The sequence below is a fragment of the Lichenostomus cassidix genome, chromosome 12 (assembly GCF_008360975.1).
Source record: "Lichenostomus cassidix isolate B80296 chromosome 12, HeHo_3.0, whole genome shotgun sequence".
NCBI classification, from domain to species: Eukaryota; Metazoa; Chordata; class Aves; order Passeriformes; family Meliphagidae; genus Lichenostomus; species Lichenostomus cassidix.
In genome coordinates, this window is record NC_139493.1 from 18,490,241 (window position 1) to 18,512,331 (window position 22,091).

At 41.9% G+C, this 22,091-nt stretch overlaps 1 protein-coding gene across 1 annotated transcript; it reads right to left on the reverse strand.

The window, feature by feature from the left end:
* Window positions 1–5,509: 5,509 nt before the first annotated feature.
* Window positions 5,510–21,473, reverse strand: RAB43 (RAB43, member RAS oncogene family). Its single transcript, XM_085073094.1, has 3 exons — window positions 21,172–21,473; window positions 11,331–11,514; window positions 5,510–10,496 (listed from the first exon to the last, which is right to left on the reverse strand). Exons 1-3 carry the CDS (start codon window positions 21,379–21,381, stop codon window positions 10,243–10,245), a joined length of 648 nt encoding a protein of 215 aa, XP_084929220.1. The 5' UTR covers window positions 21,382–21,473; the 3' UTR covers window positions 5,510–10,242.
* Between the last annotated feature and the right edge of the window lie 618 nt (window positions 21,474–22,091).

Consider the following 22,091-nt stretch of genomic DNA (forward strand, 5'->3'; position numbering starts at 1 on the left):
GGAGAAGCTGTGATGACAGGAGTTTGAAAGTCAGTGGTGTGCTGGTATGCTGTGTAACTTGAACAGAAACGGGTACTAACAGTTGTATGGTGTCACAGTATATCTCACACAGTCTGTATTAAAATCTTTTGTCTAGACGAGGATGAATTCTTGGGTGATGAAATAAATCCTGTTTTTAACGTTGACAGAAACAGGCTGTGTATTTAAAGTTTCAGGAAAGAGTGTTTCTGTGGTCACTTCTGTGAATAAAACAAATGAATAAAATAAATCAAAATAGCACAGGTGCATTTTCTTCGTGTAAAGATTGGTTTACTTTGTCTAATTCAGGCCATCTGGGACTCAGCTGGTCTTAATGAAAAGTTCTCTTCCTTGCATTCTTCTGGGCCAAGCTCAGGATCCAGTATTGGAATCTAGGATTGTGATAAACATGCCTTACAGTTTAGCACCCAGCAAGGCTTGCACAGTTTTCTATCTATTGGCTTCTTTCTGAAGCAGAAGCAGCACCTGCTGTATAAGTCAGAATCTCAGAATAAGTAGATTTTCAACAAGACTTGGGACTGGTGTCATCTTTTATGGAAGTGTATCTGGGAACATGCTTTCTGCTGGTTTAGCAGCTAACCTCCTGCCCATAGATGGGGAGAAAAAAATATTCAGTGAACTTAACTAAGAAAGAATACAGGTATTTTTTGCAGGTGCAAACTACATAATGAAAAATCAGTTCATTGCACTGACAGCAAATGAAAAATGGTTGTAGTGGTGTAGATCTACTCCTGTATCTAAACTGTTCCACATTCCTACAGAATTCAAGGGAGAGTCCCTAGAAATAAGAAGTCACTTTCAAGTGTTCATCACATGCACTTAAAATAAGCCACTAAAAGTTGTCAGGGTTGTTTTCCACAATAAATTCAAGGTACAGAGACCTGTTACTCATATGGATTTAATTTGTCATACACACAGTCAGGCAGCAGAGATCAGAGCAGGGGGTTGGTTTTGTTCTGTGTGTTTTTTCCCCTCCACAAAACCTGTGCTGACTGGTTCATTGCAAATGGTTCACATTTTCAGGGGTGCTCTGGGGGGATCTGGCCACACCATGGTGCTCCCTCCTCAGTGAGGGCTGTGTGCTCTGGAAGGTGAGCTCATGGAACCATCAGCTCTGCTGACACAGGTGTGTGTCCCTTCTGCTCTGCAGACACAGAGCTCATCACAGCAGGACAGGCAGGTTCCCAGGGTCACACAAGGTGACAGCACTGCCTCATCAGTGGCATGGCTGGCAACTGAGGGCCATGTTAACAGTGTAGGACTGTATTAAAATAATGGTGGTATTTGCATAAATGAAACCCAGATTTGTATAAAGTATTACATTTTTTCTTGTATCACAGTCTTGGAATGCACAACTTACCAAAAAAATTCATAGGGAAAAGTTGTTTCCCCCCCCCCACAGATTTGGAAACTCTAGTATAAATGTGCAGAACACATGGAAAATAAAGGTCAGTCCCTACCAAGAGCAGGTAAATGTTAATCATGACACCTACACTGCTTCCCTCTCACACCAGTTCTGTCCAGCACTGCACACCAGTGACAGGGTAGTTACAGCCACAAGGGTTCAGCAGCGAAGATGTGTCATTACAAGAGAATTAACTAACAAATTCAGCTCCACCCAGCACTCTGAGGAACCAGCCTTAGAGCCTGGCCATTGCATTGACAACTCCTCCTTGCTCTTTTGATACCTGAGGCTGTTATTGAAGGAGCAGACAATGCAGAACCAAGTAATTCAATATTTGGCTCCTGCGGATCACACTCATCTGCTGACGTTTGAATTAAAGAGCCAAGCAAAAAGAAAGGGGTGTTGCTTTGTTTAATTTACAGCACTTCAATAAAATCCAGGATCTAAATGTTCCCTTGGGGAGGTACAGTTATTACTACATTGTTTACACTTAATTGCAAGCACTGAAAAAGTTATTTGCAATTCTCCAACAATGAGCATTTCGGTTTTCATTCTTAATCTTCCAGACAGCTCTGCTGGAGACTTTACTAACTGGAAACAGTTTAAAGTGCATGCATTTCTGGAGGTGATGCACAGTTGGAAGGATAAGAGAAAGTTAGTTCAGCACCGTTTGTTTAATTAAGAATACACTAGGTCATATTTTGTGTAAGAGTAGACCATACATCACTGTAGGACAGGATACAGAATTTCTTAAAACTCCATTTTGTTTCTGATCATATACCACAGCAAGGTACATGCATAAAATAACAACAGAAGATATTAATTGCCAAATGTTTACTTTAATTAAACCTTTTAAATGATACACAGTACAATGTATCCACTACTTTGCTAGAATTCACAACAAAAGCAGATTTCATGTTTAAAAATACTTTTCATAATAAATTCATAAATAGATGAAGGTAAAGTATAAAAAATTACCGTAGTATGCAAGCTTGCTCCCTTGTCTCCTCATATTCCAAATCATTTAGTCAGTATTGTGATAAGAAAGTTTAAAAGCAAAATAGTTACTGATGATTAGAAATGTACAGCCTGCATCTCTCGAAGAAACCTTGAAAAGCAACAGATTTGTCCTAGAAAATGCAGAACCATTTGAACACTGTTATCATCCAAACCCCTCAAATAATTTTGGAATGCAGTGAATGAATTCAATATGAATTAGAGATTTTTACCTTCTCCCCAACAGGTGTGTGTGAGCCAGACTGGCTGGAATGCTCCCTGCTCTCTGGAGTTGTGGGGTTTTTACCTGTCAGATCTCAGCGAGTGAGGCACAGAAGAGGGAAAAGCTGGTTGACAGCACAGAGCACATCTGACTATCAGAAATCATCTCTCCTTACAGACTTATAAAATAGGAATCTCTAAAAACAGTTACAAAGAACTAAATTCACCTTCTGCTCAGTGAATGCCTGTATCTATTTTATGTCTGGCAGGCAGGACAGGGTCTGGCCTCCCCCACTGGCTTCCTGTTTTGGGAATGGTTTGTGTGTGTCACTCCATTCCAACACAGCTCTATGGGGAATCCCTGATGCTACACCACCAAACCCTATTAGCAAACTTAATGTCTTCATCAATATTATCACTCTCTTAAGAAAGCATTTATTTTGTCAAGTATCAAACTACTTTTCACACTTCATTTTAATATCATTTATAAAGGGAAATATCTTATGCACAGCATTGAAATAGGAAATGAACATGAAAAATGCAGACTAATCAGGATGCTCTGCCTTTCACATTAATGATTTTTTTTTTTCCTCTGGTAACTTTTTCCCTTTAGTGCAAAACCACTTCCATACAAGTTTTGTGCTTAATTAGCAATGGTACCGAGATGCTTTTGAAGACACTGGGAGGCATCTGTCTGCAGCTTTAATGTCTCTGGAAATTCAGCTCTTGGCTCACTTTTAAAAAATGCCGTCAAGTTTTCAAGACAAGTTTGCATGCCGTGTCCAAAGGACAATCTTTCATACCTTTGTTTTCAGGTATGATAGTTTAGGTACCCAAAATCACTCCCTCACATCTTCCTATGAATCTATATTGCTCGCAGAATTTATTGCAGAAAAAAAGAGTGTTGATCTTCACAGTGCAGAGCAAAGGCTGGCACTTAGCAAGTACTGAAGGAGCCTGGCTTCTGGAAATGCATAGATTGTGTTGGTCAGGGACCTTAAAAAGAGAATTTCTAAGGAAATGCAATCTTCCATTCATTGCTTTCCTCTGCTTTTATCTGGAAAAGATAATCTTTGTGTCACAAGGGGTTTGTTTATTGATTGATTTTTTTAATTGACTGAACAATTAGAAGTTGTAACTGCTAACTTGCCACAATTTTGTTCATATGTAAAGTACTTTAAGCTAAAATTTACAGAAATGTGGATCTTCTTTATCTAGCTATGACATCTGAATAGTGTGTACTTTAAGATGTCTGAGTTTAAGGGGGAAACTGGGGTTTAAGCTCCTACAGAGTAGTATATGCTTCATATGTTCTTATGAAAGGTTAAAACATGTGACTGCAGTTCTTACTATTCTAGTCTAGAAAATGGAGGATTTTTTGTTAATGTTATGACTAAAGGAAAAGCAAATAGTTGAGTTGTGGTAATTTAGAGGTGACAGCAGATTTTAATGGGCTCTGTACGCCTTAGACAGAAGGGCCCCCAACAGAAGCAGCTTTGTGAAGCTGCTGCACCTCCCTAATGCCTCACCCTGACCTACACTGCCTGCATGGAGGATGGCGAAGCTGCATTTCAGAGTACACTGCATTATATGTACAAATCACAGAGACTAAGTCACTGCCATGGCAGCAGAGATTCATCATATACATGTGCAAAAACCTGGTGCTTATAGTCTGTCTGGGGGCCCTGCAGTGCTTCGTGATAGAAGGTTAATCCTTGTGATTCTGATGAATTTGAGGCTGAAAGAAAGTCAAATGAGTGTCAGCAGTTTGGCTGGGTAATAAAGTTGGAAATAAATCAATGGAGGGCTTAAAATATCCTGCAAATGAAACATGAAAAGTGACTTTTTAATGATAAAGAAAGCTTCAATAAATCTTTATTAAGGCATGATCATGGGTTTATAAAGGTTTTCAAATGGTGTCCTGGAGGAGAGAGACAAACTTTTAACCTCACAATGGAAGGAATAGGTTCTAAAAACAACTGTAAGCCATTTTAATAGCTCTCCAAATGTTAAACTCTGCTGGTACCATACAGTTAACTAGTTTTTAGCAGTCCACCCTTCTTTGCTATAGAAAGTAGTCAAATTTTTGTTGTTCAAAAATCGAAGAGGAAAACCCATAACTACCTGAGTAGTGCATTACTTCACCTTTGGGAAGGAAAGCATCTTCTCTGAACCTAGTCTGCATTCATTAAACCTAACACATTTAATTGGACTAAACAGACAAAGCCTGACTCAGGCTTTGCTTTTCCCATTCTTGGGAAGTTCTCCTGTTCCCTTGTTTTCCACTGGCCACTGACTCACATGGAAAAACAAGATGACTGATGACAGTCTGCCTTCAGTGATGCCTAAAGGTACTTATGTAATACAGGTAACTGCCTTTATCAGCATTCAAAGGAATAGAAACCCTTGTTAAAAAAGACACATTGAAAAAAAATGCAACATTTATGCTTCAAAGGATTATTTTTAAAGTGCATTTTAACGTATTTCAGTCATCCTAAAAAATGATTAAATTACTCATAGTAATCAGTGTAGGAGAGTAACCTGGCTGTTTTTATCTGACCTCTGGCAACAATTCCATGGACAGCAAATGTACATTTGGGTTGGTCAGTTTATTTAGATTTTGCAACCCTGCTCTTTTCCAAGTACACTAAACTGAAATGACAAAAAAAGATAGAGAGGACTAAACTTGTGGTGGAAGCCAGAACATCTAGTTATGGAATATCTGGGTTTTTTCTACAGTATGCAAGTAAATGCTTCCATCAGAATTTCTGCTGCTTATAACCCAAGTCAGTAGCCAGCAAAAACTAAGATACCAAGGAGGCTGCTTCTCTAACTGAAGTCTCAGTGGGATGATCAGCACTACTACAAACACTACAATAATAAAACTGAAAATACTATAAAAATAAAACTGAGAGAGCATTTCCCAAATCTCTGAATCACTTCCTGCAGCATGGAAAAGAACTGTAAAACCTGAGAACAGCCCATTACAAAGGACTCTGCTCTGTGACTCTGAAGTCACTATAGTTTGTGCAACTGTAATAAAATCTACATTAACAAATGGCATCTTTTATTGCCATATTTGTAAATCTAGAATGCCTTTTAGTTGATAAAGCAACCTTCTATTATTTGAGAAAGGATAATTAAGTGCTGTGGGTGATTAGCCCAAATTTTGAGATTCCTTTCAGTTCTACCAAGGACTACACACATCCTGTGAAATGCCTAACAGGGGTTAAACTGAGCACTATCCATGACTGGAAGGTACCAGAATGGAGTAATTTTATTTTTCAGGTTCACAAAACATGTATTGTTCTCACTTAATTTTCCTCCAGCACACTGTTTACCCAAAATAATAGGGTAAACTTCAGAGGTCTGTTAATATACCAATGTTTTGGAAGCAGGACAGGATAAGCAATCTCTATTTATGCAATAACATAATTCATTTAAGGAGACTTTGATTATATGCAATTGAGTAAAAGAATCCCACGAAGAGGAACTAATGATTATATTACCTCCCAGTTTCCTCAGGATTGGTGTGAGATAGCACAGGATATTTAAATGCTCAACTTGCAGGGACTATGACCCTAGCAGAGGTGGGCCAATATATCCTGGGGCAAAACAAGGGAAGGTTTTAATGTTATGTAAAGGAGCTATGGTGTAAGTGCACTAATGCAGGTATATTGCTTGTGATCATTAGCTCTACTCTTCAACAGAATCTTAAAGGCAAAGGAAGACAATGAGCAAGAGCTCTACTTTTGGTGAAGTTCTTGGAAATCTGTCAGTATTAGATAATAGGAAAGCATTAGTGGTATTAGCTGTCCTTCATTTAGTTTTAGAGTTTTGCCACTGAAAAACTGCTTTCCAGTACAGTGAGAGTTAAGAAAATCATCAGGACTTCTCTGTTCTTAAGTATTCTCATTTCTCTCAAATTTTGCTTTGCAAAGCAGATGTTAGCAGGTTTCTGGGCTGACATTTATTTGGTTTTATATTTACATAATTATAAATATTTCTACTAGTTCCTTCTGTGATGATGGACTGGATGGGAAACTAGAGACAAAATCAGCTTAAAGCAAAATCAATACAAAGGGTTATAAAGGCCATGCTCCTGGGAACCACCTTCTGCTGATTATTTCATTTCAGTATTTGCCCCTGCAAATACTCCCAAGTGTTACAAGGCAGAGATCAATGTCCCTTTCTGTGCTTTTGTAATATTTTTGCACACTTTGGTACTGCCAAAAATAAATAATAAATGCTAATGCAAATACACGGTCAGCCAAGGGGATCTGCTTAAAAGCAATTACTGCACCATAGTCTTGTTAATGTTCAGCTGCCAGTAAACAGGTTTCTTGGCAAATGTTTGTGCTGTGAACTCTGAACAAGCACTACTGAATTATTCACTTGATGGACATCAGTGCCCATTTACACCCTAGGAGTTGAAACTCAGGTTTTTTACCCATAAATCACAGGTTTATTGCTACGTTTTCTCTTCACCCAGGTATCCTTTTGGTTTCAATAGGATTAATGGAGTTAAACCAACAATCTTCCTAATGCTTGAATTCCATAGCTGTGTGTGAGTCACAGGTTTAATAAAGTCTCCAGCAGGGCAGTGAAAAGCTCAACATTTGCTGTTTATTTCTGGTCAAGAAGCTCTCAGCCTAGTGAGTACTGTGCTCCTGCCAGTGAACAAAGGAAGAGTTTGGTAATCAAAATAAACTTCAACTACTGATAGCCCAAGCACCATCATTCACATCTGCTGCTAACCTGAAAACTAAACCAGGTCTTCAGGCTATTTCTTTGTTCCCTTTGTTCAGTTAGGAGGGCATGCAAACTTGTATTGCACTTGTTACAATACAGAAGAGCCAAGAGTTAAAAGACAAAACTGATTTAAAGCCATAGTTTTAGTTTTCTGCAGCAAAATGAAAACTAATTGGAATTGGTGTCTTCATTTAAAGTACAGCAAACAAATCACTGCTGCTGTATTGCACATTTTCTGACTGAAACTGACTGACCTGCAGACAGAGCCTCACCCTTCAAGCCTAGTTTAAGAGAGATATCCAGGCAAATTGTAATGAAAAGTGTACTGCCTGGTCTAATTCTACTTATTTACTAAACAAACCTCAAAACTAAGAAAACCGATCAATAATTCCTCAGTTCTTCATCTACTGTAAAAACACAATCATTCACTGACTGCACTGGAAGCAGGATTTATGTTCATTTTGCTTCTTGTTCCAGTTTTAAGATGAGTTACTATGTAAACTATGGATTTCAGTCTGAGAAGTAGCAATACTGTTCTTAAATGCATGTGAATTTTTATCAGCATTAAATAATTTGGCACTAATCTGCAAACAGTGGGAGGCTGAGCTTTTCTGGGGTCCACATTCAAGCAGAACTGCAGGCCTATGACCTACAGATGTAAACTATAATGTGTCATGATATAAAGTCAAATGCTTGCAAATATTCTGTACCTTAAGGACCATCTCACCAGGAGGAAAAGCAGTCACCAGGACTGAGTTTTAGCTTGGACTGTCTTCACAGTTTCTCCTGAGAGTAGAATATAGGGAATACACCAACAACTCTAGAGTTGGGACAATTCTCATTTTCAGTGTCTAGCTGGACATTTATTGCCTGCTATCTTTGGATGTGGGAGAGCTGGGAATATCCTGGAAAACTATCCAAAACCACTACCAAGTACTGCAGCTCAGCCTGCCCTTCAATAGAAAATATTAGATTTGTGAAAACTATACTAGTTGAAAATTTTAAGGCTTTTTCATTCTTACAGCTATAAAATTTGAAAACTAACCCCTTAGATAGAAGCAAACAGGCTACAAAGCATACATTAGTCCTCAATTATCTACCTCACAGTTTAAAAAACCAGAAAGAGCAGAGAATGGTTTTAATATTTTCTACAGGAAGATGAACAGTATTAAAATTAGTGTCCATTAGCCCTTTCCTAAATCTTCCTAATTTTCATGACACTGGATATGTTGGATGACTAAACTGGTGCAGCCCTAGTAGCAAAACAATTCAAGTCCTTTTTGATCTAGATTTTTCAAAGAGACAAGTGACTTCACTTTAAATGGGTGCTTTTTGAAAATAAGCTCCTTCAAATTATCAGGATTGCAAAGATCACTTGCCATCCCTGAACATCTTTGCGTTATCTGCAGAGTTAAAAATATGCTACTCCTTCTCCCTTTGCAAAAATCCATTTTTGGAAGGTGCCTGAGAGTGTAAATCCAGAGGACTGCAGCCATCAGTACCTCAGCTGTATCTACAACATACACTAGAGAGCTGCATCTGAAAAAACTGGATGGAGTTGGATTATGAAATCTGTTTTACTTAATACAGACTTTTGATCAACTGTGAAAGATTTTTCCTGCTGCATGTTTTCAAGAAATGAAAAGCAACTGGTAACTTGTGATAGGGAGAGGGAAACACTAGGGTACAAGGCTAGGAGGGAATCACTCAAAAAGACACTGGCTTCTTACAACCAAGAAGCTGCAATGCGTGCAGTCTTCAGCTATTCTGAGGTCCTCTTTCCCATTATATACTATATACCCATGTGGTATTAGAAGACATGGTTTAAAAAACAAAACCAATAAAAAATCAAATCCACTTATGCCACTTATGCACTCTGGTAACAGAACATCAAATGTATGACCAGAATGAACCTTGTATACATGACCTTTAGGCACATGGCAAGAGATCTTGGCTACAGTCAGTTCAAGGTTTCTCCAGTTCCTGTTTCCAGTGGTGCAGGTCTTGAGCTGTGGAATGAAATGGTGAGACCTGAGGGCAAAAACTCAGTGATACTTCCACTTGGAAAAAGGAGTTATCACTGTGCAAACAATAGCAGATGAAATGCATCTTCCCTCTCCTCAAGGCTGTATTAAATCACTACCCTGGTCCAATCCTGCTTGACAGCAAATCATGTGATAGTGCTCAGGCTGGTTTTGCTTTCTGTTAAAATACTAACTTCAAATTCTAACAAAACCTGAGAGAAGCTCCCCCACCTGGGCCTGTTCAATTAGTAACTAGCAATCCATATGCCCTAGGACAGGTGACTGCTATTTGGTCCTGTAAGCAAAATCCTGGCTATTAAGACCCTTGAAATACCTTTATCAAAGACACTGTCACTTTCTGGTCACTAGTGGAGTGCTGAGGATTTGAAAAGACACTGTCAAGATTGCCTATTCCAAAAGTGACCTCCTTTACCACCAGTCCCGTGGCTAAATGCTTAGACCTTTGGGTCTGCATCAGTCTCTTCCCCAACCTAATGTCTTCCCACTCCAAAGTACCAAGTTCAGAGTAATTTCCTCCATTTTTGTAACTTGTATGAAGGTTACAGAAAATAAAATGGTGGGGACAAATGTTGAGTAAGTTTCTCAGAGGGTTTGACTTTTAGGACTACCTCTCAAAAGTCCCTTTTTAAAAATAAGACACCAAAGCAAACAGGATTGTGTCTAACTTCTACAAAATTGCTGGTTTCACAGGAGGAGGAGGAGAATATGGCTACCATGCTACTCAGCATTAGGGTGAAGCACCATCTAAATTCCAGTAAAGTTAGGGATATCACCTAGCTCTTATCAGCAACCACACCCCCAGCCTTCTACAACGTCTTTGCTGTCAAGCTTGATGCTGTCAGTATTCTTCTCACTGAACATGGGCCCTCCATGCCTCATCATGAGCTCTGTAGCCATCTTCACAAAAGCCTCCTCCACGTTGCTGGAGTCTTTCGCAGAGGTCTCTATGGCACAGATGATATTGTCATAGCGTTCAGCCAGGCTCTGGGCTTCCTCCAGCTGAACCTCTCTAAGGTCACTTAGGTCAGACTTGTTCCCTGGAAGAAAAGGAAACAACAGAGCAATTTATAATGGCTGCTTATGTCACAGGAAGTGTTTGGCAGGAGGTTCTCAGGTTGCCCAAGGAAGCTGCAGAATTTCCATTCTGTAGATTTTCAAAATGTGACTGAAAAGGCCCTGACCAGCCTGGCTTTGTTCTGAGCAGGAGGTTGGACTGGATAATCTCCCAAGCACTTTCCAACCTGTAATTCTGTATTACCCACAGAGAACAGAAAAAGTAACTCAAGAGTGGTGGCTGTAGACCCTCAGAGAAGGAACTGGGCTAGAAATGAAAGTTAAAACCATTCTGTGAAAACAGTAGCTGTTTGCTGGTTCCTAAGGAAATCTAGAATGGTAGTGCTGTTGTATTAGGAGGTCTACAAGGCCCCAAAAGCCACATCAGAGTCCAAAACATTTGGGCTGGGAAGCAGAACTTCTAGCAGAGAACTGACAAACCCTGATTGTCCCGAAGTCCTTCCAAAATTCCCTGACTGCTGAAGTATGTGTCTGTTCCCATTCACCAAAACACATCAGCTTGATATGGAGCATCCCTGAGCCCTGGAAACCTAAAGATCTTTATCTTGAAATAGCTCCACAGCAGCTGTACCTCAGAACCTGGAAATCCTGGACATCCCAGTTCTCCACCAAGTGAGATGCAAAGGACATTCAAAGCTGTCTGCTTCTTAACAAAAGTCAATCAAAGCAAAACATTTCTGCTTCGAAGAATCAGCACTTTTGGTAACATTTCCAATCGGGTCTATTACATACATCTTAACTTCAACCACGAATAAAACTTCTGCCACATGAAACAAGCAGTGCCATTTGGAACTCACCAATCAGTAACTGCACGATGTTGGAACCGGCGTACTTCCTCACGTCCTCGATCCAGCGAGGGATGGACAGGAAGGAGCCTCTCTTGCTGATGTCGTAGGCCAGGATGGCTCCGTTGGCGCTGCGGTAATAGCTCTGGGTGATGGTCCGGAACCTCTCCTGCCCCGCCGTGTCCCAGATCTGCAGCTGCAGCAAGCACAGCACAGTGAGACACAGCAGCAGCTCTCCTGATCCAAGAGTCTTGATCCAAATCTCCTCTATATGCAATACATTCTAGCACTGTGTTTATTTAGCCTATGGTTCATCATCTAAGGATGAGAATGTATGCTTGAGAACCTTGATATAAACATATATATATATGCAATCTATGCTGAGAACTTGGCTGCTGAAAGTTTGTGTCTGCATCAGTTGGGACACTGGGTTCCTGCAGGTGAGCTCCTTCTGTGGCAGATTTTGAAATTCTCTCTTGTATGCCCAGCCCTACCCCTTTGTCACCCTCTCCAGCAGAGCCAGCAGAACAAGACGTCAGCCTGCAGCCAAGGTCACCTGGTGTGGCACTGAAACTACAGCGGGGTTTTGGCTTCCACACTGTCTCCAGCACTGATGTGGTTTTGCCAGTTCTGCTACTGGGGAAGGAAGAAATCGAGCAGGATGTGGTCACATAATCTGAAAGCACTAATGCTGTTTTAGAAGGAGATATGAGATAATTCAAAGAATAGACAAAAGAGAGTATAAACAAAATGCCAGTGATCCTAGGTTTCAGTAAAGTCAATCAAGGATCTAGTTAGTCCTATCACCTGTCCCTTCCTGGATGGTAAAACAGACATTACATCTGGGCAGGAAGAAGAAATGCTTGGTTTACATACTTTTGTCTAAATCCAGCAGCATAAGAATTATGAGTTTGGTATCAGAGTTTGAGTTCCCAGTACTAGATGTTCCAGAGGAAGAAACCAAATAATTCAGAGTAGACAAACACAATACCCTGCTCATAGGGAATTTCTTTGTAAATCCTCTTGTTTTATAGGTTGTCTAATGTCCTGGAACATGATGGCTTATATTCCAGAAACTTTTAATCTAAAGTAGCTATGGATGTTCTTGTTCTCCATACAAATCTCTAATCCTTTTTGAATCTTTCAAAACTCTTGGCTTCAGTATATAGTCACAATGAAACTAAAGAATTTCCTCTTATAAATTTATATTCTGTTGCACTTTCACTTCTCTATCCCTAAATGATAAATGAGAGACCACTGCTTGTCTTTTTGTTCCATTCCTTATAACTGAGTCAGGACATAAGCAAATACTAGTGGGGATTTTAATCCTCCCATAGTGTGGACCTTTTATTTATTGTTTCCCCTCTCTCTGAACCCCCTTATTTTAAAGTGCTGTCAACAACTTAATATGTGCCAGTAGTATTTTATACCAAATAATGTAAGATCAATTTTCCTTTTATTTCTTTTGTACATTAGTGTTCTGTTTGTATCTTCTGACTCTGCTGCATTTTTGAGCAGCAGATTTCACTTTGGAAAAGGCTGTGCTGATAAGATCTCATTTCCTGTGCTAAGCAAGCATTTAGATCCCAAATGATATATGCACAGCTTAAAAGGAATCAATCCAATGCAAAAGTACTTCTCAGTTCTGGTAAGAGTTTTCTCAGGGAAGGGGAAGGGACTGTAATGGACTCAGAAAACCACAAAGCAATTATTAATGGAACAGGTAATGATTCAGAGCAGTCATTAGCAATTAGTAGAGAAAAGGAAGTTTGGAGCAGATTTATGGAGGATCCCTGTACTCAAGTTTCCCATTAGACCTTTGTGTTCGGTACATAGTTTTAAATCTCAACACTTGATTAGGTCAAGTGCAAGAAGAGGTTAATGATGATTACTCAGCTCTTGAGAAGGGCCTGAGGGATTCTGTGCATACAAACAAATTAGAAATTTTCTTAATTAAAAAAGAAGATAGTTGCTGCTTACACTTTTCATGTGGTGTAAACAAAAGTGCAGAGTGACTGAGCAAGGGGATTTTGAGAACCTCTGTATCAATACATTCCACAGAATCACTGAGGTTAGGACAGATTTTGGGAGGTGGCAAAGCCAAGTGGCTGCTCAAAGCGGGGTCAAAACTTACTACTTCCAGAAAGAATTGCTCCATGATTTTCCTAGGGACAATGAGTCTGACCAGCCTGTAGTTCCCTGAATTTATTGTCCTTTCTGAAAATGAGTACAACATTTGCCTTTCTGTGGTCCTTCCCAATTTCTACAGCCTTTCACAAGTGACAGAATCGCCTCAAAATGTCATCAGCAAGATCTCAGAGCACTTCCCCACGTGTTTTACTCAAACATTTGTGTCTGTGTTCACAGGATTAAATGTACAAAATTGCTGAAGCCCCCAGTGACCTGCTGGGAACAGCACAGAGCACAGGTCTGACCTTCTCAGGAGCTCAAACAGGACTCTTCCTCCCAGCACACATCCTCCAGGTAAGCACAGGCACTGGAATTTCGTGTTCCCCTACTCCTCTTATGTAAGGACTCCAAACCTTTTAGCTTTTTACATGATCTTCAGTTTGCGGTGGTTTTGCTTTCATCGCTGAGGCTGCAGTATGTATCAGACCCTATGTATCAGGTACTGTCTTTGCAGACATACACAGCAACTGGCCCATGTTTGTCTTTGTTCCCAGCACATCTGGGGGCAGCAGGAGGCAGGGGAGTGCTCCCTGTCTCAAGCAAAGTCAGTCTAATAAAGTCGAGGTTCAATGACTTGTGGAACCCAAGCTATGGCAATACTGTCAGCGAGCACATCCCACCCCAGCTGCACAGCCCTGCCCTGTCCCTGCTCTGAAACCAGCACCTGCTGATCTGCTTCATCACAGGGCTGAAGCCACTGATGAAACCGAGAAATGAATGGGCTTTTCCTTTTGTCTGAAGACTGAGCACTAATTACACTAATTACTAAGTACAGCCAGTGGTACTGAAAGCGTGCAGACTGCAGGAGGAAGGGCTGATGATCCTTTAGAGCAATGACAGAGGTGTCTTGCAGCCATCAGGAACATTCATTCCCCTTGGGTTTAAGTTGCTGCCGAAGGTGGGTGTGAACTGATCCCATAACCCCACCTGAAGGAGCGAGGAGTACTCTGCAGTCTCCTCTGGCAGACCTGCACACGTGGGAGCTCCAGCAGCACCCCTCAGTCTGCCCTGCTGCCTGCTCAGTGTGCAGGGGGACTCCAGAGGGCTGAGAACAACTCCCTCTACACAATCTGGAAGCTTGAAAACCTTGTAGTGTCACATTGTTTGTAATTTGAATAATGTCTGATGTTAACTCATTAAGAATACACACTACACACACACACACACAGAGCATACAAGTATTATAAATCAGATTACTTAATTTAAAGCAAGTTGTATTTCTAAAGGAAAAATATGGCTAGTTTGCTTGACAGCATCTCTAGAAAATTCTAAGAAAAGTATTTCTGTATAACATTTATCAGTCTGATACATGGTTAAAAATATAATTTAAGTAATTACAAAAATACCAGTTTGGATCCTAAGTAAACTCTATTTTCTCCAGCATATGTACAGAGAAATTTTGCAGAATTTACTGAAATTACTGAAAAAGAACCATAACAACTATATAAAAATACCAATCACAACTATAAATTAAACCAGCTATATTAAACCACCTCATAGTAGAAGTTTTAAATGGTCTTTTAAGGCTGTATTTACAAGTATGTAACCCTTGTCAAGAAATAACAATTGAAAATTCATTGGAAAAAAACATAGTATTTTGCATTTCAAAGTCCCTCGGTATAAGTTAAATGTCAAAATCAAATACCAAAAGAACCATACTAGCCACAGGTTGCTAAAATAGACATGATCATATATTCTTTTGTATTGGTATAAGCGTATCACATATGTTGTCAATGACACAAAGTTCTTAATTATTTATTTCCTTGATTTAAGTGCTTCAGCTTTGTAAATCACATGATGGTAGCTACATCTGTCACTCAGTAACCTTTTAAAGCAGTTTCTGATTTTGTAATTACTCTGGCAACTCTTTTGGTGTAAGAATGATAGAGAGAAGTTAGGATTGGTGGAGAATTGTGCTGAGCTCATTTGAGACTACTAATTAAAAACACCTATGAAATCAGAGATTGGTGGCAGGCCTTCAGGGGCACCACTGCTAGTAACAAATGAGGCCAGGAGAAAGAACAGAGAATAACTCATTGTTCAGAAGGAATATGACAGAACAGCCAAAGTGAACAGAGACAAGAAGCCACCTTTCTTGTTCTAATTGCTTCACTACCGAATACCCATTTACTTACAAAAGTTGGTTATTTGGACAGCAGTCGTTAGCACTGACTGCTACTGAAAAGCACAGTGCTAAAACCAGCTGTTATCTCCTGTAAGATTTTTCATGACTTCACCTAATCCCCATAAGTACATTAGACCAAGTCTTGAACATCTTTTTATGTTTGCTATTTTATCTTTTGCTGTTGGGAAGGAAGCCCCAGGGAGTCTCCCCTCCAAGGATGCAGGGTCCGGTGGGAATGGCTGGGAGCTGTGCTGGGAAGGCCCTGGGGTCCCTGCAGACAGCAAAACTGAGCAGGAGCCAGCAGGGTGTCCTGGCAGCATCCCCAGCCGGACTCACAGCAGAGAGGCCAGGAGATCAAGACAGGTGATCATTCCCCTTCATTCGGCACTTACTGCATTCCAGCTCAAATACTGCATCCAGTGTTGGGCCTCTTGTACAAGAAAGACATTGTAGAACCACAGCAAGTGCATGGATGCCCATCAGGATGGTCAGGGAACCGCAGTGCACATCCATGAGAGGTGGCTGGGGGGAACAGGCACAGCCAGCATGGGAGAGGGGCTGCAGGAACCTGTTTGCTGCTGCCCAGCTCCTCCAAGGAGGTTATCACAGGCACACAGCCACACTCTTCATGGTGCCACATGAAGGACAGTGAGAGACACCAAAAAAAACTGAGACAAGGAGTGTTTCAGCTGGATGTAAGGAGAGAAACAGAAGGTGGTCAAATTCATGGCAGCTCTCTGGAAGATCATTCTGTGATCACTGCTCAGGCTTAGACAAAGCAGATTTTGAACTACAGAAACAGATAGAATGTTGAAGATGGTGAGTGACAGGTTGACCAAAGAGCACAGTAAATTATCATTATCAAATGGGTCACTGTAGCTTCTTCTTGCATTGATAAACATATTGTTTATCAAAAGTTAATGCTTAACAGATGGCCTCAAGACACACTAAATAATTTCTCCCTCCCTTACTTCCTACATAATTTATTAAGTACTTTCCTGATTCTTCTGAAGTATCATGGGAGTTCAGGTTTACTTTTGCTTGTGGAGCAGCATAAATAATGACTAAGTACATCCTACAGCTGATACCTACCTTTACAAAAACAGAAATGTCACTTTTGCAGCAATATAACAACTTCCATAAAATTTCCCAGTAGTGAAATACTGGACCTAAAGACTGTGCTAAATGAATCTTAACCAACTGTGTCTGAATCCTGTCATCTCAAATAGCAAACAATAATATACATTCCTGTAGGCTGGCAAATCACAACACTTGCTCCTAAAAACATTTATTGAAACAGCCTTGCAACTTAATCCACACAGTTTTTGCCAAAAGCAACATCTCTGTGGCAGTGTTGTTCAATTTAAAGTGATATTCATACACAAAACAGTCAGGATAAACTGCTCCATTCAAATATTTCCCTACACAACTTTCAGGGAATGAGGAATCCTCTTTTGTTGGAAATGCAGTATTCCCATTTGCTCCAGTTTTGTGAGTGTCAAAGCAGGTGACAGAGAGCTACAGTTTCCTCTGCATATCAAATAATATTGCTTCCAACAGCTCTGCTTGTATTTGTGTAGCAATGTTATTAAATCCCCAGTCAGGAGACAAGACAGTTAACTAAGTGACAACTTTGTATTCCTTGCAATTTGGCCAGATCATGACACATTACATTTTGGGCCATTCTGAAAGGAATACAGTTTACAGCCATGAGGCCTGAATAAAAGCCAATAATCTTGATAACATATGGGCTCAAAAAGCTTGTAAATTAAGAAGTGCAATGGTACATAAAGAAGTATTTGTTATAAAAGGAATGTGTTTTCAACTGTTCTTCTCTCCTGCTACTTTCTGAAAGTTATACTGAAAGAGAAAAGCTGTGGCAGAGAGGAAAAAATATTCAGTTTATGCAAAACACTATGAAATGACAGCATAAAGTAGACATTAAAGACAATCAGATTACAGGAGGTAATTCATCAAAAGAAAACGACTTTTGTTATTACTAACCATGATTTATGGACTTGGACTTAGGAATGTCCTTGCCTATCATTATGTAAAATCCTGGTTCCAGCATTTTATAAATATCTTTTCTTACAGTGACATAACAGTTATAAAACATTTTTGTTCTGTTTGCCAGATTTTTTCTATCACTCAAAGAACAAGTAATTATTTTATCAATAGGACTTTAATCACTATGCATTAAGTGATTAACACCACTTTTAAACACTTTTTGAGTGATTAACAAGACCAACTTTTGGGAACTACAGTCTGTACTCTAGGATTTAGCCAGCTAAGAAGGATGTCTTAGACAAGTATGCCACAATTTCAACCAGTTAAACAGCATGTACTAGAACATCTTGTTTAAATAAAGATAGATTGCAGATATTTCATAAAGCTGATGGGGAAATTCTGGATATATGCTGGCCAGAATTTGCTTTTGTGATGAAAACCCAGGTGGTCACCACAGGTACTGTGAGGTTCTGTTGGACTGCAGGGTGTCAGACCTGCCTGGCTCTATGGCTGCAGCCTTGTAGCTCCAGCAGCTCCAAGAGCCCATGGCTCACAGCAGCCAGGCCCTGAGGCCTTGGATATCCCACGGGACAATATATGCCACTCCACCTGCAGATCTGGAACACAACCAGTGTCTGGGTGGCACAGCCAAGATTACACACTCTTCCTTCCTGCACGTGGCAAACCTCTGTAAGTCAGGGGGAGCACATTTTGGGCAACCTTTTGAGCCAGTAAACTGCTTTATTTCTAAAGAGAAAGCTTCAGTTATCAGGACTGTCCATGAATAGCTCCTTGCTCAAGCACTATTATCTCTTTCTATATTAAGTTCAGTCAGCTTCAGTAGCTGATGAAGCAGCAGTGTATGGAATACCTCATGAGACACTTGAAAGAATACAGCTTTAAGCTGCAAAGAAAGCCTCATGTTTCATAAATAATAAAAAAAAGTTATTTGCAGAACCTTAACCTTCAGTATTACAACGTGCATCTTTTCCCTTATCCAAAAAACCACATCAAAAGAAAGTGAGACCTAAAATCCTTGGGTTCAAAGTGTTTCAGAAACATTATGTAACTGTAATGGGAACATCTGAAGTTTGAAGCAGAAAGGGGCACTAACACATTTAACCTTAAATTGTTTGTTTCAATCTCAAAATAAGTGTTGTTGGGTTGCAATACTACCCTTAGCCAAACTGAAAATAAAGTTTAGGCCACTGGGGATGTGGAACAAGTATGTTCAAGAACTCCTTGGTTCTTTTTTTGTTTTAAAGCAACTTCTAAAGATGAGCCTCTAAAACATGATTAAAACAGGGATTTTTCTCATTCCTGCATCATTTGCTAAATAGAAAACAATACTGTCTTGAGTAGCAATAAGCCCCGAATGAAATCAAAGCAGCAGACAATTACCTGGCCTACTTTTGTAAGGATCATTCTGTACAGTGAAACAAATATCATTTTAAACATCTCTTGATTTGAGGCTCCCCAATCCTCGGTTTATGTAAAACTCTTTCAAACGAGGGTGTCTCATGTGACTGAGAACCACAGTGCCTCTGTCACATGCTGGGGCTTGTTTCCTACCGGGGAGGATGTGACCTGCTCAGGGGGCTGAGCTGCTCCTCCTGGAGCCCCTGTCCCCTACACCAAAGGCATATTTGTACAGTCTGCAGTACACACACTCTACCTGCTCACAAAAGTGTAAGAAAATGCTTCCTTAGTTTCTGTTTCCAAGAGCATGCTGAGCAAACCTAACCCAGATTAGATGGACTGCTCTGAAATCTCAAGCCAACTGGAAAAGTCTGATTTAAACTTCACACACACCCCACGCCTTAACAGACCAAACAAAAAAAACCCTCCAAGGAAATGTTTTCATATTAAAGCTGTGTCCCTGACTCAGCAGCTGGCAAAAGTATCGGTAAGGTAAATCAGCAACAATGTTGGATTAATTTCCCTAAAATAATGCTTAAAATACTCTTCTTCCATATGTGCATTCCTAATTTTTTTTCCAAGTGGGAGTACAGAACAAGAAAAAGAAAGAGAGAAAGTAAAAGAAAGTTTCAAGACCTTGCATTTTCTTGTTTTTTTGTAAAATACTTAGAAATAACACACAGGTTTTGTTACAGACTGGCTACTGATCTAAGAATACTCAGGTATTAAGTATCAACAATATGAAAAAGCACACCTAGGAAGTTTGGCTCATTTCCTGGGGTACTCCTCCCCTGCTCCTGAAGTCCCTGGCTGGGACCCCTGGCACCAGGAACAGACACATTTGTCACTTTCTATGTGCCCCGCATTTAAACGCAGGCAGGTTTTAACCTTAAAGGAGAAACCCTACTCCTCACTTGCCAGAAAGTGTGGAAGAGGTACTGACAGCTCAAACACAAAACCTGAGTTGCCTTTTCAGTACCTCAGCCCCAGCCAGACGCGATAGGAAAAGGTGTGATACTACCAAGAAAATAAACACTGCTGGTACGTGTGGAACTGCTAATCCCTCTCTTTTCCTAAAAAATGTGAGCCTTCATTTCTTCTATTTTCTGCAACTTTCTCACCTCAATATTCTGCTCACCAAAGTTAATTTATAAGGAAAAAAACAACAAAGGACTTTGACACCTACTTTGGTAAACAAAGGCCAAAACTTAACTGCAATTACTGTATTTGTGTGTCACCAAAAGCTTTACAATTCCATCATCTTTCTCCAGGCAGTGACTGAATTAAATCCTTTTTAGTCTCACTGGAGTAAGGACAGTTGTACGACCCCGTTCTGGAGGGGCTGGTGAAGGGATTGATCCCAGCAGTCCCCTATAAACCGTAGATGCTTTAAACATTTTCTCCCCACTGTTTACTTGTGCTTCTGTGCTCAGAGGGTGAGCACAGCTGCAGGGAATCTGTGCCACTGAAAATCTGAGGGTAGATCCACTGGGTACGTGTCCTAGACTCTTTCTAACCCTAACAACCAGCTGATTTTCTCCAGTATAAGAAAAGCAGATGTCAAATTTAGAACCAATTGGTTCCATAAAGAAGAACTATAAAAACTGCACTTCCTATGACACCCTGTAAACAGTGTCTTAAGATAATAACATGCCTAATTTAAGAACCTTCTCTCAATCTGCCACAGTTCCACATCCCTTTCTGGAAACACGACAGGCCAGCTGAGCTTTCTTCTGGCTTGTAAACAGCCCACGGCCAGAAGCCCGAGGAAAGAGCGGTGCTGCTGCTCCAAGGCAGGCTGAGCGCGTCCCCGAGCGCGGGTTTGTAACGGGGCTTTCCGCGGAACCGGCCCGCCTTGCGGCTACGCAGCTGCTGCAGCCGGAGCGGCGATGGATGCGCTCGGTGCCTCCCGGCCCGCGGGAGCTGTTTGGGGAGGGGAGGCGGCTCCGGGCAGTCCGTTCTGCGCGCCCGGGGCACCGCGGGGCACCGCGCCCGCCGGCCCTCGCTGTGAGCGCGGCTGGGAGCGCCGGGCCGGGCCGGAGCGAGCCCCGCTGCTGCTGCCCGCCCCGCCGGGCCCGGAGCCGCCGCCCGCCGCGGGGCCGCGCCGCTCACCTTCACCCGCTTGCCCTGGATCTCCAGGCTCTTCATGGTGAAGTCCACGCCGATGGTGCTGCCCTGGCGCTCGGCGAAGGCCCCGGTCTTGAAGCGCTGCACCAGGCAGGTCTTGCCCACGCTGGCGTCCCCGATCAGCACCAGCTTGAAGAGGAAGTCGTAGCTCTCCTCGGGGTCGGGGCCGGCGCCCAGCGCGGCCACTCCGGGCATGGCGGGGCGCGCTCCAGCCTCCGCCCGCGGCCGAGGGCAGCCGGTCTGCGCAGCGCCCGCCGCCCGGCACCGCGCCGGCACTGCCCCCGGTACCGCCCCGGTACCGCCCCGGTACCGCCCCGCTCCGCGCCGGGCCCGCCCCCGGCCCGCCCCCGGTACCGCTCCTGGTACCGCCCCCGGTACCGCCCGCGGCCGGGCTGCGGCAGCAGCGACAGCGGCAGCAGCACCGAGCAGGGCTGTGCACTGCCCGGGGCGCACCCGGAGCGGCGGCAGCTCCCCGTGTCCGCGGAGCTGTGCGGGTCGCGGTCCGACCCACGTAAACCATGGTGTGCGGGCAGACAAGGGGTAGCGGCTCTGGTGGTGCTGATGAGCCATTAATCGCTGCCTGGGCAAAGGACCTGCACATGCCAGGATTGGTCCACATCCTTGCTGGAATTACAGCTTTTCGTGCTGTGTTTTCCTGGTTTTGCGTGTTCCTTTTACAGTTAATGACACAGAAATAAACAGGTGCAGTTGCCAGTCAGCCTTCCAGGAAGTGCAGCTGGCTTGCCTTGCTGGCTTTTCATTTTCAGGTCTGAGCTGGGTGTGGTTTGTTTCCATAAGCACAGGCCAAGGCTCAGGGCTATGGTTTTTCACCCTTGCAAGGTCCTGTGCTGCTGAGAGACGATTTTAGAACTGGGAACATCCTGCTACGTGTGTACATATACACA